Raw genomic sequence first — 12,914 nt, 5'->3', positions numbered from 1 at the left:
GGGTGGCTGGGCGCACCCTTAGAGATATGGTGAGGAGCTTGGCCACCCGGGAGGAGCTCAGAGTAGAACCACTGCTCCTCCACATTGAGAGGAGCGAGCTGAGGTGGCTTGGGCATCTGTTTCGGATGCCTCCTGGGCGCCTTCCTAGGGAGGTGTTCCGGGCATGTCCCACCAGGAGGAGGCCTTAGGGAAGACCCAGGACATGCTGGAGGGACTATGTCTCTCCTCCGGGGGAATGCCTCGGTATCCCCCCTGGAGGAGCTGGAGGAAGTGTCTGGAGTGAGGGAAGTCTGGGCATCTTTGCTTAAACTGCTGCCCCTGCGACCTGGTCCCGGATAAGCGGAGAAAAATGGATGGATGGATGGATGGATGGACATTTTGTAGATGAAATGAATGCAGATTAATGGATAATGAAAATAAACACTAGCTGCAGGCTGAACAATACTGATGCATGTTAAAATAAAGCTGGGTTACAGTCAATGTGTAGAGGTACAAACAGCCTTCTGCAGGGTGTAGTATTGCATACGGTAAATCTCAGAAAATATAATAAATGATCCTACAGTATGTGTACTTGTGCTCCGCAACAATATCAGTTCTCTTTCTTCAGTCATGGCTTTTCAGCTCGACTCCTGCTCATACCGTACACAACCCATGACAGCCCGTGTACAGCTCCGACTGCTCAACATGTGACTTCTCACTGCATCAGGGGCCAAGCACCATTCCCCATGTTTAGGAGCCAAACAATGGGCTCTCTAAACTGGGGTGGCAGTGTAAAATCCACTCACTGACAAAAATACAACGGAACACACAGTATAAGACAGTCTTATTAATGTGAGGCTTTCTCTGCAAGTTATAATGTGACATTTGAGCTTCATTTCTAAGTAATTTACCACAATTTATATATTTTAGGACTGTGTTCAAAAATACATGACTTCATGAAGTGAAAATAAAAACATTTAGACCAGCAGATATATAAAACTCTCACTGCGGCTGTTGCATGTAACAGCATCTATAAAATTTAAATTCTTTGACTCGTCCAGCTGCTGCAGCGGGTGCATGGGCTGCAAACTGAGCTAATAAACACCTGACCATTTTGGCTGAGAAGCCTGATTAGCCAAGCCACTGGTTAGTGTCTCATGGTACATAAACAAGAAGCGCAATCAACATGATTAAAAGTTCGGCCTGGACACAATTAAAGATTTTCTCTTCATGTCTGAAAGAACAATTGTGAGCTACCTACAGTAGCCACTGAAATGAACTCTGTACTGTTTAATCCTACATTAGCCTGGTCTACAGTGCATGTGTTTTTCAGGGCACTAAAAAACTTTTTCCTTAGAATAAGTTATTACCTGTACTATGGATACTGTAGCGTTCAAGCGTATTTTACACTCTGAGGGCCACAAGACAAGATTAACTTTTCTATCACTTCTCTTAAACCTCAGGCTTAAATAAACTGCATAATTTACTTCAATGTGAGAAAATAGGGTCTGCAACTAACAGACAATTCTATTACTTGTCATTATTTACACAATTAGTAGATTAGTTGTAAAACTAATACATTATATAGACTAACTGTTAAGTCCACAAAATACTAGGAAATATTTACAAATGCCAATCACAAGGCGGCATCTTCAGGACCTGTATCTTGTTTTGTCGTAACAGCATTTCAAATGTCCAACATTCTTAATTTAACATAAAATGACATAAAAAAAAGGGAAAAACATTATGTACTCGCATTTGAGAAGCAGAAAAAAGAAAAACATTCAGTTTTTCCTTAATAAATGACTAATGTATTATCAAAATAGATGACAATTTTTCTGTCAGTCAACTAAAGAATTAACAGACTCATTTTTTAGAAACAATAGAGCAACAAAGCTGCTATAGCGGAGAAATAATTTCTTCAGATGTTACCACTTCAGTTTATTAAATTTAGAAACAAAACCATATGAACTGTGTGTGACTGCAGGTATCTCACTAACTGCATTCTTCATCCAATCTAAGAAACTGATCTGCCCTAAAAGCTGGGCATCATACACAAAAACATACTGTGATACAGCCTCCTTTGATACACAATAAGGTCTCTAATCTCTGTTCACACATGACCAATTTCCTTGTCTCGCTCTGAATGAGATAACGGGGCGAGTCAACAGGCATATTAGCTCGCCTCTGACATTCAGATACACTTGACACCAGAGGGACAGATGGAAAGCCACATATACATTTGGGCAAACCAGGCTAGAAATACATGAGCTACTGTGTGGTGGTGCTCATTACACTGAAAACACAGATGAGTCATCCTCTACTAAGCTGTGCTCATCCAAAATGTAATCAAGTATTCAGTACAAGATGAAATTCTCATCAGCACCTTGAATTCAGATACAGTCAGCACTTCACTCTCTGCTCCACCTTCAGCGTCCAGTCTAAGGAGAGGCCTGTGTCTGTCTGCTTCTTTCTCGTGCACTCCCAATGCATGTCCGGAACGGAGTATAGCTAGAGGTGTCCTTGGAGCCAGAGGTAAGATGAGAAGATGCTCTACTACATCCGCCAGCAGCACCCCAGCCTCCATCAGGTCCTGCCTAGCTGGTGCCTTCACTGACGGGATGAGCGTGGGACATGTGGTTTGTGTTGAAGACCTGAGTGCCTGGTACCTGGTAAATTTTGTTTTCTGCTGTCCATGCAGAATGAAATGAAAATCTCTTTAATGTTAAAGAAATCCTGTATGTTTCTCATTGTCAACAAATGCCATGACAATACCAAAAACTGAAATGTGTTACTTTCTGTCTGTGGCACTCAGCTCCAAACCCATGCATTTCTGCTGAAGACACACATTTTTAAAAAGTGGCCACAACGTTTAATTCTTAAAAACAAAAAAAAAAAAAAATTTTAATTTTTGTGTTTTAAAGAAACATCTGAGTCTCTGGCTCAAGAAATCGGCTGATAGAGGACCATCAACCAACAAATACAAAGAAATTGGAATTAGCTATAATCCAGACTGCAAAGAAGGAGGGAGGAGAAACTAGGCCATGAAATATACTGACATTCTTCAGGCTATTACTCAGTAACTGCTGTAAATAGGCTGGTAGTTTACAGGTTATTACAGTCCTAAGTTAGTCTTTAACTTAATTAATCTGCTGGAGAAATATGACTTTTGCGTGATTTGACTCACGAGACTTTATCCCAATATACTCCTAAAAGAATATTACATGGTCAATGAATCCATTCATTTGCAGCAGAACAGCCAGATAATAGAAATGTTGTTTGTGTTAAACTCATAACAAAAAGGTACAATCAGAGAAAACTTTGTGGACAGAGCTAAATTTACTTTAGCTTTAAAGAGAAATCCATCCAATTTGCTGAAACAAGACATAAAAGACAACATAATCCTCTGACACCAGAACCAGATCTGCATGTTTTTGTGGAAACCCCAGTAGGGAACTTTTCTGAGGCCTCAGCATGTGTGGCCTTGCATGTCTCTGCTACATAAATGAAAAATATGATCAGACAGCGTCCAGCCAGACCTGAGTGCGGCTTCTGGGCTGAGCGGCCACTGGATTTATGAGCCAGGTCATTCAGTCCGCATGTGTCATGGTACTGTAGCCTACATTCAGATGTAGGCTGATGATGATGTAAGCAAAACATAGAGACTACGTCAGTTTTCTGGTTATAAATGTGCAGGGTTTTTTATTTACTGTATGAAAGATGCAAAACAACTCATGACTGAGACCAAATATTTGTCTACAGTTCCACATTAATGCGGATGAGCAAAGTGACAGCTACCATTAAACAGATTTGGAACATTATGTTATTTAATTGGTGTTATGTTATTTGGATGCATCTGCAGCTCAGAAGGCAGAGCAGGTCATCTACTAACCAGGGGGCTGGCGGTTTGATTCCTGGCTTCTCCAGTCCATATGTCAGTGTCCTTGAGCAAGACAATGAACCCCCCTACCACCACCACCACCACTTGATATCACCAGTGTGTGAATTTGGGAGTGTGAATGGGGAAAATAGTGAAACATGCTTTGAATGTGCTGCAATGCACATAAGACCATTTAAATCATGTTGTGCTATTGATTTGTCCCCATCCATTAAGGGCACGGCACATCTGGCTGTTTTGTTGATTTGCAACTGGAACAAAAGACTGCTGGCCTGCCTTCATCTGCAGTGGGTCATTTGCACCCTATCAATCAACAACATCAAAGCCCACATCCAATGAGGCCTTGCAGTACCACATCACGACTCGTATTATTTGTCAAGATCCAAAACACTGAGGCCCCAGTGAGTCGTGATGTAAGCATTTCTGCAGCAAAAACAGTGGCGCTATTGTAGGCCCCTCTCCTCTAACCCTCTGCTCCAGTTCTCACAGGGTTAGCGCCACCTAAATGCAGATTGACTGCACTTGCCTTGAGCTGCTTTGTCTTGCTGCAGTTTATTTACGCGCTTGCACAATCTCGATACGCCGCAATAATGATTGAGCACGCAGGGTGCGAGGCTCTACATGTCGTGTCGTGTGTTTACCTCGGGGACTTGAATCCTGCAGGTACGGGGGAGCAGTGGGGGTCACATTCTCGGAGTTGGGGCCCGACAGCAGCGGAGATCGCTCGTCCATGCCGTCGGAGGCCATGTCGTTAACCGTGAGACGAAGGGGAGGGTCCTGCACCGAGTCTTCACCCAGCACGCAGGAGCAACCAGCAGCTGGCTAACGGTGCCCAGCTGCTCCAGTCCAGCAGCTCGGGTGACGGCAGCCTGCAGGGGGAGGAGCTCCGCAGTGGTCCCCGCCCCTCACTGACACGGCCTAGGGCGTGGGCAGTGGTCATGGCTGTTTATGTGGAGCTAGACACTGCACACACTGTAAAGGAATTTATTAGTTAAAAAAAAAAAATTCTTCTGCATTAAACATAGTCTAGCAATCTTACCCCATATTATCAGTGGTATATATTAGGTAATTCCTAACAGGCAAATCAAATTTCAGTGTTTGTATTGATAGGAAGCAGTGGCATCAGTTCCTAGTCTGTGCCACTAGATGTCAGTGTCGATTTACTACACGTGCGTGGGTATTTATCTATCTATCTATCTATCTATCTATCTATCTATCTGTCTATCTATCTATCAATCTATCTATCTATCTATCTGGTTTTGTAAAATTGGTTGTGAAAAAAGTATTGTTTAGGAACCGGTATCGAAGTCAAGGTACTGGTACCAGTATCGAAAATTTTAGAATGATGCCCAGCCCTAGCTGCGACTTGTGATGTTGTCTATTTCACAATAAATATAACACCAATTCAGGAAGTTACCATCTTTGTTTATCTGATCATTTTGTATTATAATATATTTTTGTACTTTACATATTTAAAATTGTCCTTCTACGTCTCTATACTGTATTTTTACTGCTGCTGCTCAGTAGAATTTTCCTCCTTGTCTACTCCATTAAAGTTTTTAATGGAGTTATTTTGTCCTTTTCCAAGTCAAGGATCTAAAAGAGCAGTCACATGTCGTACCGACTGTAAACCCTCTCTGGTACATCTTTTATTTGTGAATATAAATCAAATTGCCTTTATTGGACATTTGTGAGCCATTCACATATTACATAGATGATTATGAGATGAGGGCATATTTATGACTTTTTATGTGTATTGTGGGTGTTTGTTATACCCATGGTTTTATATTCCCGTTCGAAAATCATTACCCGAGCTTGAGAACATCAGCTGCCACCACCAGCTAGTATCTCTGCAGACAAGACTGTATCTGTCTCCCTTCTTAAGAGTTTGCATGTTTATGTATTACAAATCATCCTGAGAAACTATTTGTGGTCTGGTCTTGTGTGCCTCATGTCTATTCCACCTCTAGGATTACACCCTCGCTTGTTTGTGCCAAAATACTGTATGTCTCCCATTCCTTGTTGCTTATGTCAGGGTGTTCGCCTCAGACTGAGGAAACTGGTTCTTCGCCACTCAAATGACTCAGTAAATAAACACCCATGGTGTGAATTAGCCATAATTTCCTTGACTTTTGGACAGAAAAGGTTTGGGTAGATGTACGGATTTGTTCCATCAAACAAAAGGATAACATACCGTTTGAAGGCATATGCGAACGTGTGCCAAACTACTTAAGTGAACAGATATGATTTCATGTTTTGTTTAAAATCTGGCCAAATTTTTCCTGTTCAGGACCTTGTTAAATGGCAAATTCCAGAAGCATCACACCTCCCAATCCTCCGCAACCACAGTGTCTTAACTTATAGAGTTCAGAGGAACACAAGTCTAAAAATTAATACATTTGCAAAGTACAATTCAGCATAGACACTTACACTTTGACCTGATTACAAAGAATACTTGCAAACGCTGCATCTTTCCAGCAAAACAGTGCTGTTTCAAGAGACCCACCCAGAATGCAAGCATATTTTACATTCTCCAGGGGAAGTGTGCCTTATTTCCTCTAGACTCCAAGGGAAAACTCTTGCTCCCGACTGTTACCGGGCCAGCAGTGATTCACATCGAGTATAACGAGCTGCAGCCAGCGACTCATTTTTTCCGTCAACTTCAGGCACCAGACTTCGTCTCTGCACTCACAGGCAGCTTCGTCGTTGGGGTTTCTTAGCAAGGTAAGATCATTTACGTAGCCTACACTAGACAAAGGTGAACTTATTGTAAGATTATAAGGACACAGGATGTGTTAGTTACTACAGCGCTTGGAAGTTGCGGAATAAATGAGGTGCTCCGTTATTTTCCAAACTTATTGAACCGGGAAACTCGCGAAACTGCCCAAATGAAAGTAAAACCTCCTGTAACAATATAAGAAGTAAAACATAAATTTGTGCTGCAGCCTTTTAGAGATGTAGCTAGAAATTACTGTACTGAAAAAATAATGTTCTTTATGTTTAAATAGCACTGTAGGTAAATGTTTTGTTCTTCTTATTAAACGTACCATAAGTTCCACTTTTATTTTTAAGGTAAAACTACATTTTGCCTGTACAGATTTATTTTACTTAATTCCTCCACAAACTGCATGGGATTGTGCATAGGACTGTGAGATTATTATGTCTCACTTACAATAATTTAACTTTTGCATCCCAACTAGGACAAAAAAGCGGTAATCTCTTTTGTTTAGGTAAAAGGAGAGCTAAGACCTATATTGTCAGTAATGTAATGTATTGTGTCAAGAAAATGGACCTTCCAGCCATTACAGCTGTATGCATACATGCTCCACTATGAATCTGCTCCATTTTCCTGCAAATCTAATAAAGTCCGATTCTTCATATTTCAGCCAGTTTGGAGATGCTCCAGGGGGCAGTCAGCAGGGCCTGGCTCTGCCTGTCCTGCTGCCTCCTGTTGGGGGTCTGCTTCCCAGCAGAGGGTGCAGGACCCCTTCCTATGTTTTCCTCTGAGCAAGAGTCTGGGGAACCAGACCTTGATGACTGGGAGTGGGGCTCTGGATCATCTCTTCTGCACCTGCTCCATAGCTTTCCTGGTGACAACCCCTTCGTTACAGAAACCCCAGGAAAGCCAGTTAACTGCACCCAGCATTTCTGGTTACCCTCATCCTCTAAAATCTGCTGGGAAAACATAGCTGGCCCTGAGGAGTTTGCCAGGTCCCGTCTCCTTGTTCTGCAGAACAGGGCTGCCCTGCAGGCTGTGTCCACCTCTAGCGGGGTGGAGGAGGGAGGGATCTCCTACAACCACCAAGCCAGAGATGAGGTCCAAGGGATCCGCTCAGACCATCAGAGTGCTGTAGAAACCATGCAGACCATGGAGAAGGTGTTTATCTCTCTGGAGGAGAAGAGGAAAGAGGGGAAGGAGCAGGGGGTCCTCACAAGGTGAGAAATAGAAATCTATGAACCAGTTACAGTTTGCATCAGGTCTGTGGATATAAGAACTAAGGAACTGTATGAAAATTATTGGGTTGGGAGAAACATTCAGAGATGCTAGTGACTTTTTTTGTCAGACTCGGGATATGATGTACATGTTTGTCTTGTTTACAAACCACAGTTAACAGAAGACATATAATAAAAATTGAAATCAATTTCACCCCAGGGACAGAATAAACAAACCACTACAATCACTCATTGTGAAGCTGGTTTATAGAAATATAAATAGGGATGAGACTAACAAGATGGGCTGATTGATGTTTGCTGAGATTTGGGAGGTGTTTGCACACATAATGTCATCTGATAGACTTGGTCATAATTCCCTCCACCCCATGACTGGACATCAATTAATAAAGACATACAGTATATCATACATCAGATGCTGCTGTAGCTTGATGTATATGAGCTCAGATGTCTGACTGTCTGTCAAATCAATTAAACCATCTGGGCCTATGGATACATTTCTACCAAATATCTGTTACAAAGACCATAAGCCATTGTTTTCATTTAACTATCTTTTTACAACACGTCTCAAAATGAACAACAAATCTGGGATGAAAAAAGTTAAAATCCTGTCCCCTACTCTCCAAATATCTACCTATTTTGTACAGTCCCTAAATAGATTTTCTTGAATGTTTCTTTCCAGTTTGAAGGACACACTCTTGGCTTGGCTTTCTATTGTATATTCATATACACACACTAAACCATGCTTTCAGTCTCACTGTAAAAGCAATTAAATTTCCAGCAAATACAGTTCCAGAACCAGCTGAGAGGTTAGTCCAAAATTATTATTAATCAGGAACACTGGATCAGTACTTGTTTGGACAAAGTACAACACTGACTGAATGACAAAAAAGACAGAGAGGAAACACTGTCCAGACAAGCAGCTGAGTCATTGTGTTTTCCAACAGACATCTGCCAGGACATCTGGTCGAGACAAGGCAATGACACAACAGCTGTGGGGTATTATCATTCAGCTCAGTACCTTTGCTCTAATGTGGATTTTTGGAACTGCTCTTAATCTCCAACAAAGTAGCCTCTGTGTAAATGTGTCAAAGTCTGAGACATTTACTCGTGGTTGTTGTCCCTTTCAGCATGAAGGAGCATCTTGCCAACACAAGAGATGCCATCAACGGAAGAGAGCACATGGCAAACAACCTGGAGAATGAGTTTTCTACTTTAGAGAAGACTCTGCTTCACGTGCAGCTTCGACTCAACAAATTCATCCAACAATGACAATGTCGCAGACCTGTTGGCCTCATTGTCTTCCCTTATTTGAGCTCTATATATTCAGGTATAGCATAACATAGCAGATGCATGCATGCTTAGGATTATGCAGGTCTATAATAAGAGAACATACAATAGCACACTTGATTTGCACCTCATTTTGTCTTAAACACAGCTACCAAAGTAACCTGGAACTTGCAGAGCTACACCTCATCAGTTTTTTTGATGAAAGTGTAGCTGTTAATTCAAGGTCTGTTTCCAGTTAGCAAAAATGTTCCATGTGAAAATTTCATGGTCTGATGAACAAAACATAAAAGGCCAAGTTGTTTAACGCATCATTCAACACTCACAAACTGCATTTCCATGTCTGTCTTTCTCAAACTATTGTGTAAAACGCATTTTGGTACAAAATAAATATCAGACAGCATGAATGTTTATTTTAATATCAAATCTAAACAAGAGATTTGTAAGTATATGAGGAACATGATGTGTAAGGCAGTTAGTGATTATATACACTTTAAATATTCACAGCTATTAGGTTGAGTGTGAGTTTTTAATTTGGAAAGACAATGTTCAGTTTCTTTGCAGTTACACCGGAAAACAGAGGTAATTGTACTGTCAAGTATTTATAGTTTACCCATGACAATACCTTTTAAAAATCTACAGCATTGTGTACAAGTTACAATCGGTAACATCAGTAAATTTCATTTTCAAAATCGATGTTTGACAGAAATAAAGCGTTCACCCAATCATCTTTTAATGACAACAATAACTGAGACGACATATATGCCTCAGCTGTGTGGAATGGATTCCAGTGATATCTTGGTCTGTTACACAGGCAGAGCCCATGCAGGCCTGCAAGTTTTAAGGGGAACACAGTTCACCTTTATCCTCCTGACATGCAAAACAAGCATGAAATGTGTAAGTCACTGGTCCCACTAACTCTTCAAACATATTCTAGTTGTATGGGCGACATGCAAAATCATAATGTTCATAATCTACTATTCAAGTACATCATTTATGAGCAACAACAGTACTTGTGCCTACACAAAAGATGTCTTTAGAGGTAATCATCAATTCTGCAGAAATGTTAAGGGGTGATTGCATTATCATTCATCTAAGGCTCCTTTGTTTAGGCTGTTGCTACAATTTTAGCTTGCTGGCATCAGTTATGTGTCATAGATGTATGATACAACTTCTACATTCCTCTAAGTGTATTGTCGCATTTAAAGTTGATCTCAGAGCCTTCAGCCGATTTCACATCAACCTTGTGTGGCTTTACTTTCACCTCCACTAACTTTTTTTCTATGAACCCTATAGCTGAGCTCTATCAGTGTATTTGAAAGCACTGAGTAAGTTCAGGGATGTCTCTTCTGCCAATCATTTTGCTGTCAACGAATGGCAGGATGTGTATATTTAATAACATCTTTCAAGATGTGAAATGTGTCTTTTTAAAAGTCTGCTTCCTCTTCCTGCATTTGCTCCAAAGACTTGAGGTAATCTCGGGCCAAGATCTTCTTAGGCAGGATATCTGTCAGGTAAAAACAGAATACTGCATTGTGTTAAGCTCATTAGTGCATCATCCATTTATCCCCTGTGACTGTAGCTGTATGATGCCATTACTGTTGTAGAGAGAAAGCACAGAAGGCCTACTTCAGCTGTCTAAAATATCAAGTCATGAAGTGCAAGGAAACTGTGTTCACAGCCTCTGAACACATCGCCTTGGGTGTTACATAAGTGTGAAAATAGATAATGAAAGCTAATTTTGTTTCTGGTAGAAAGTGTGTTTCAGCAATCCTTGGTTAAATTATGGCAGATGAGTCAAAACACAGTCACACAGTAAGCATGAGCTTCCCTCAGCTACAACTAAAACGGTTTCAAAAACTGCATCAGAAACAGTCTTGTTTTGTCACAATTGTTGCTTCACTAATATTTACTTCTAGAATATGTTCTAATTTTAATTGATTCTAATACACAAAAAATAAAACCTATAATGCACTATAATGTGATTTGGTAGACAACTTACACAACTGTTTCAGTGGCCCTGGGCCTGTGTGACCAACACTAGATGCTTCAGTCAGTCCCTGTAGGTCTGTCAGACTGTACCTGGGCCTCACCTGCGAGAAAGTGGAAAGTCTCGGTCTCCTCTGCGGTTTTAGCCAGGTCGCTGTAAGACAGGGACTTTGTTTCCTTCCCGGAGCCGTTGTTGAACGAGGAGAGAGCAAGGTGCTGGACAAACAGCTCCTTCAGCAATAACAACACAAGACGAGTCAGCAATTGGAGAAACTCAGTAACTGGAAGCTTGAGCACAAACACAAACTGGTGTAGCTACATTTAAATTTGTATCACACAAGCTAACGGTGCTAACCCCCGTTAGCAACAGCAACAAACGAGGGAAGTGATAAATTAGCATAGTTCAGTGAAGCCACGGTAAACTGCTGCTTACAGTAGCCTTGGTGGTGAGAAAAAGGGCATCCTGGTTGATGCTGGAAACATCAGGAGAACTCTTCATGATCAACCTCACCCTGGAAATTGGTAGAGAAATCGTCTTTCTGTTACTTGATGTTTGGTCGTCTTTGTCGGGATTATTTTGAGACATCTTCATGAAAACACGGCTCCACACAGGCGGAACTTCAAATATTTTGAAGAGTGACGTTTTCTATCATCGTCTTCTTCTTCTTCTTCTTCTTCTCCTGCTCTTCTTTTGCTGGTTCCTCTTCTGCTTCTGTAGCAGTGGCAAGCAGCTGTTACTGCCCCCTGCTGCTGTGGAGGAGCTCCATTATGAAAACGGTTATAATACTAGCCAATCAATCTAGTATTAAAGAAAAACTCACGGGCTGCGTCCGAAACCGCATACTGTGACAGTACGTACTGAAAGAGATGAAGTACCTACTTACTGACCGTTAAAACAGTAGGTACTGTATAGTATGAAGCCTGGTAGTATGAATGAGATTCGGACGTACTACATCCGCCATGTTGATACATCACGTGACATACGTTTTCATAGCAGCGTCTTCTTCGTTGGATAACTCCTCTCCCGGGGCATCATGGGATAGTGAAGTGTCCATCATATGCACACTGCAAAATCCAACCGGAAGCAGTAGGTCATCCAGGTACTTTTCGCCTACTGTTTTTGGAATACTACGAATCCGGACATACTACTCGCCTCGCCTACTGCTTTTCGCCTACTATACAGTATGGTAGTAGGCGGTTTCGGACGCAGCCACTTACTCACTCATTTTCTACCGCTTAGTCCCTGAACGGGGTCACGGGAAGAAAAACTATCATGTGTATTTATAATGAAAATAATTGCTGCCTGGAACATTACAGTATGATAAAATAATATTGCCAGAGGCAGGGTTTCTTTATAAACACAGACAATATTTTACATCAGTGGGGCAACTTTATAACAAATTTGCAGTTAATTGTGTGGATGCTGTAAAGCATCCACAATATGCTCTCTTGTTCTTTGTGTGGATACTGTAAAGCATCCACACTATGCTCTCCTGTTCTTTATTTGTGTGGATGCTGTCCACACTATGGTCCTTTGTTCTTTATTTATTGTGTGGATGCTGTAAAGCATAAATGTTATCCAATTATTTATTATTATTATTATTATTGTATGGATGCTGATTCAACATCCATAATATGTTATGCAATTATTATTATTATTATTGTATGGATGCTGATTCAGCATCCATACAAAAATAATAATAATAATACTATTCAGAAGTTTTGTAAACTTCATACTTTTGAAGTATTTAGCTTTATTTTGAAAATTCTGCCCCATTCAAATGAATGGGAAAATTCTACTTCAGCATAC

General features: G+C 41.0%; 3 protein-coding genes across 3 annotated transcripts in view; 1 reads left to right on the top strand and 2 right to left on the bottom strand.

Annotated features, from left to right (window-relative positions):
* The window catches only part of pip4p2 (phosphatidylinositol-4,5-bisphosphate 4-phosphatase 2), a 12,775-nt gene extending 7,965 nt beyond the window's left edge, over nucleotides 1-4,810 (bottom strand). The window contains exon 1 of the mRNA XM_020588229.1: nucleotides 4,519-4,810. Coding sequence (XP_020443885.1) covers nucleotides 4,519-4,624 — 106 coding nt within the window. The 5' untranslated portion in view covers nucleotides 4,625-4,810. The remainder of the gene's footprint in view (nucleotides 1-4,518) is intronic.
* A 1,358-nt stretch (nucleotides 4,811-6,168) lies between these two features.
* Nucleotides 6,169-9,723, top strand: LOC109952911 (uncharacterized). Its single transcript, XM_020588230.1, has 3 exons — nucleotides 6,169-6,601; nucleotides 7,264-7,813; nucleotides 8,959-9,723. The coding sequence occupies exons 2-3, from the start codon at nucleotides 7,275-7,277 to the stop codon at nucleotides 9,098-9,100; spliced, it is 681 nt and encodes a 226-aa protein (XP_020443886.1). The 5' UTR covers nucleotides 6,169-6,601; nucleotides 7,264-7,274; the 3' UTR covers nucleotides 9,101-9,723.
* A 103-nt stretch (nucleotides 9,724-9,826) lies between these two features.
* On the bottom strand, nucleotides 9,827-11,853 carry chrac1 (chromatin accessibility complex subunit 1). The gene is made up of 3 exons (XM_020588231.1): nucleotides 11,538-11,853; nucleotides 11,209-11,335; nucleotides 9,827-10,622 (listed from the first exon to the last, which is right to left on the bottom strand). Exons 1-3 carry the CDS (start codon nucleotides 11,694-11,696, stop codon nucleotides 10,543-10,545), a joined length of 366 nt encoding a protein of 121 aa, XP_020443887.1. The 5' UTR covers nucleotides 11,697-11,853; the 3' UTR covers nucleotides 9,827-10,542.
* Nucleotides 11,854-12,914: the final 1,061 nt, after the last annotated feature.

The sequence above is a fragment of the Monopterus albus genome, unplaced genomic scaffold (genome assembly GCF_001952655.1).
Source record: "Monopterus albus unplaced genomic scaffold, M_albus_1.0 scaffold514.1, whole genome shotgun sequence".
Taxonomy (NCBI): Eukaryota; Metazoa; Chordata; class Actinopteri; order Synbranchiformes; family Synbranchidae; genus Monopterus; species Monopterus albus.
Note: the sequence above shows the minus strand (reverse complement) of the source record. Positions and strands in the feature narration are given on the sequence as shown.

Coding starts and splice junctions, on each gene's coding strand:
- chrac1 (XM_020588231.1), bottom strand. CDS start 11,696: ATGAAGATGTCTCAAAATAATCCCGACAAAGACGACCAAACATCAAGT. Junction 11,336..11,537: donor TTCTCACCACCAAGGCTACT/GTAAGCAGCAGT, acceptor TTATTGCTGAAG/GAGCTGTTTGTCCAGCACCT. Junction 10,623..11,208: donor GACTTTCCACTTTCTCGCAG/GTGAGGCCCAGG, acceptor TTTACCTGACAG/ATATCCTGCCTAAGAAGATC.
- LOC109952911 (XM_020588230.1), top strand. CDS start 7,275: ATGCTCCAGGGGGCAGTCAGCAGGGCCTGGCTCTGCCTGTCCTGCTGC. Junction 7,814..8,958: donor GAGCAGGGGGTCCTCACAAG/GTGAGAAATAGA, acceptor TGTCCCTTTCAG/CATGAAGGAGCATCTTGCCA.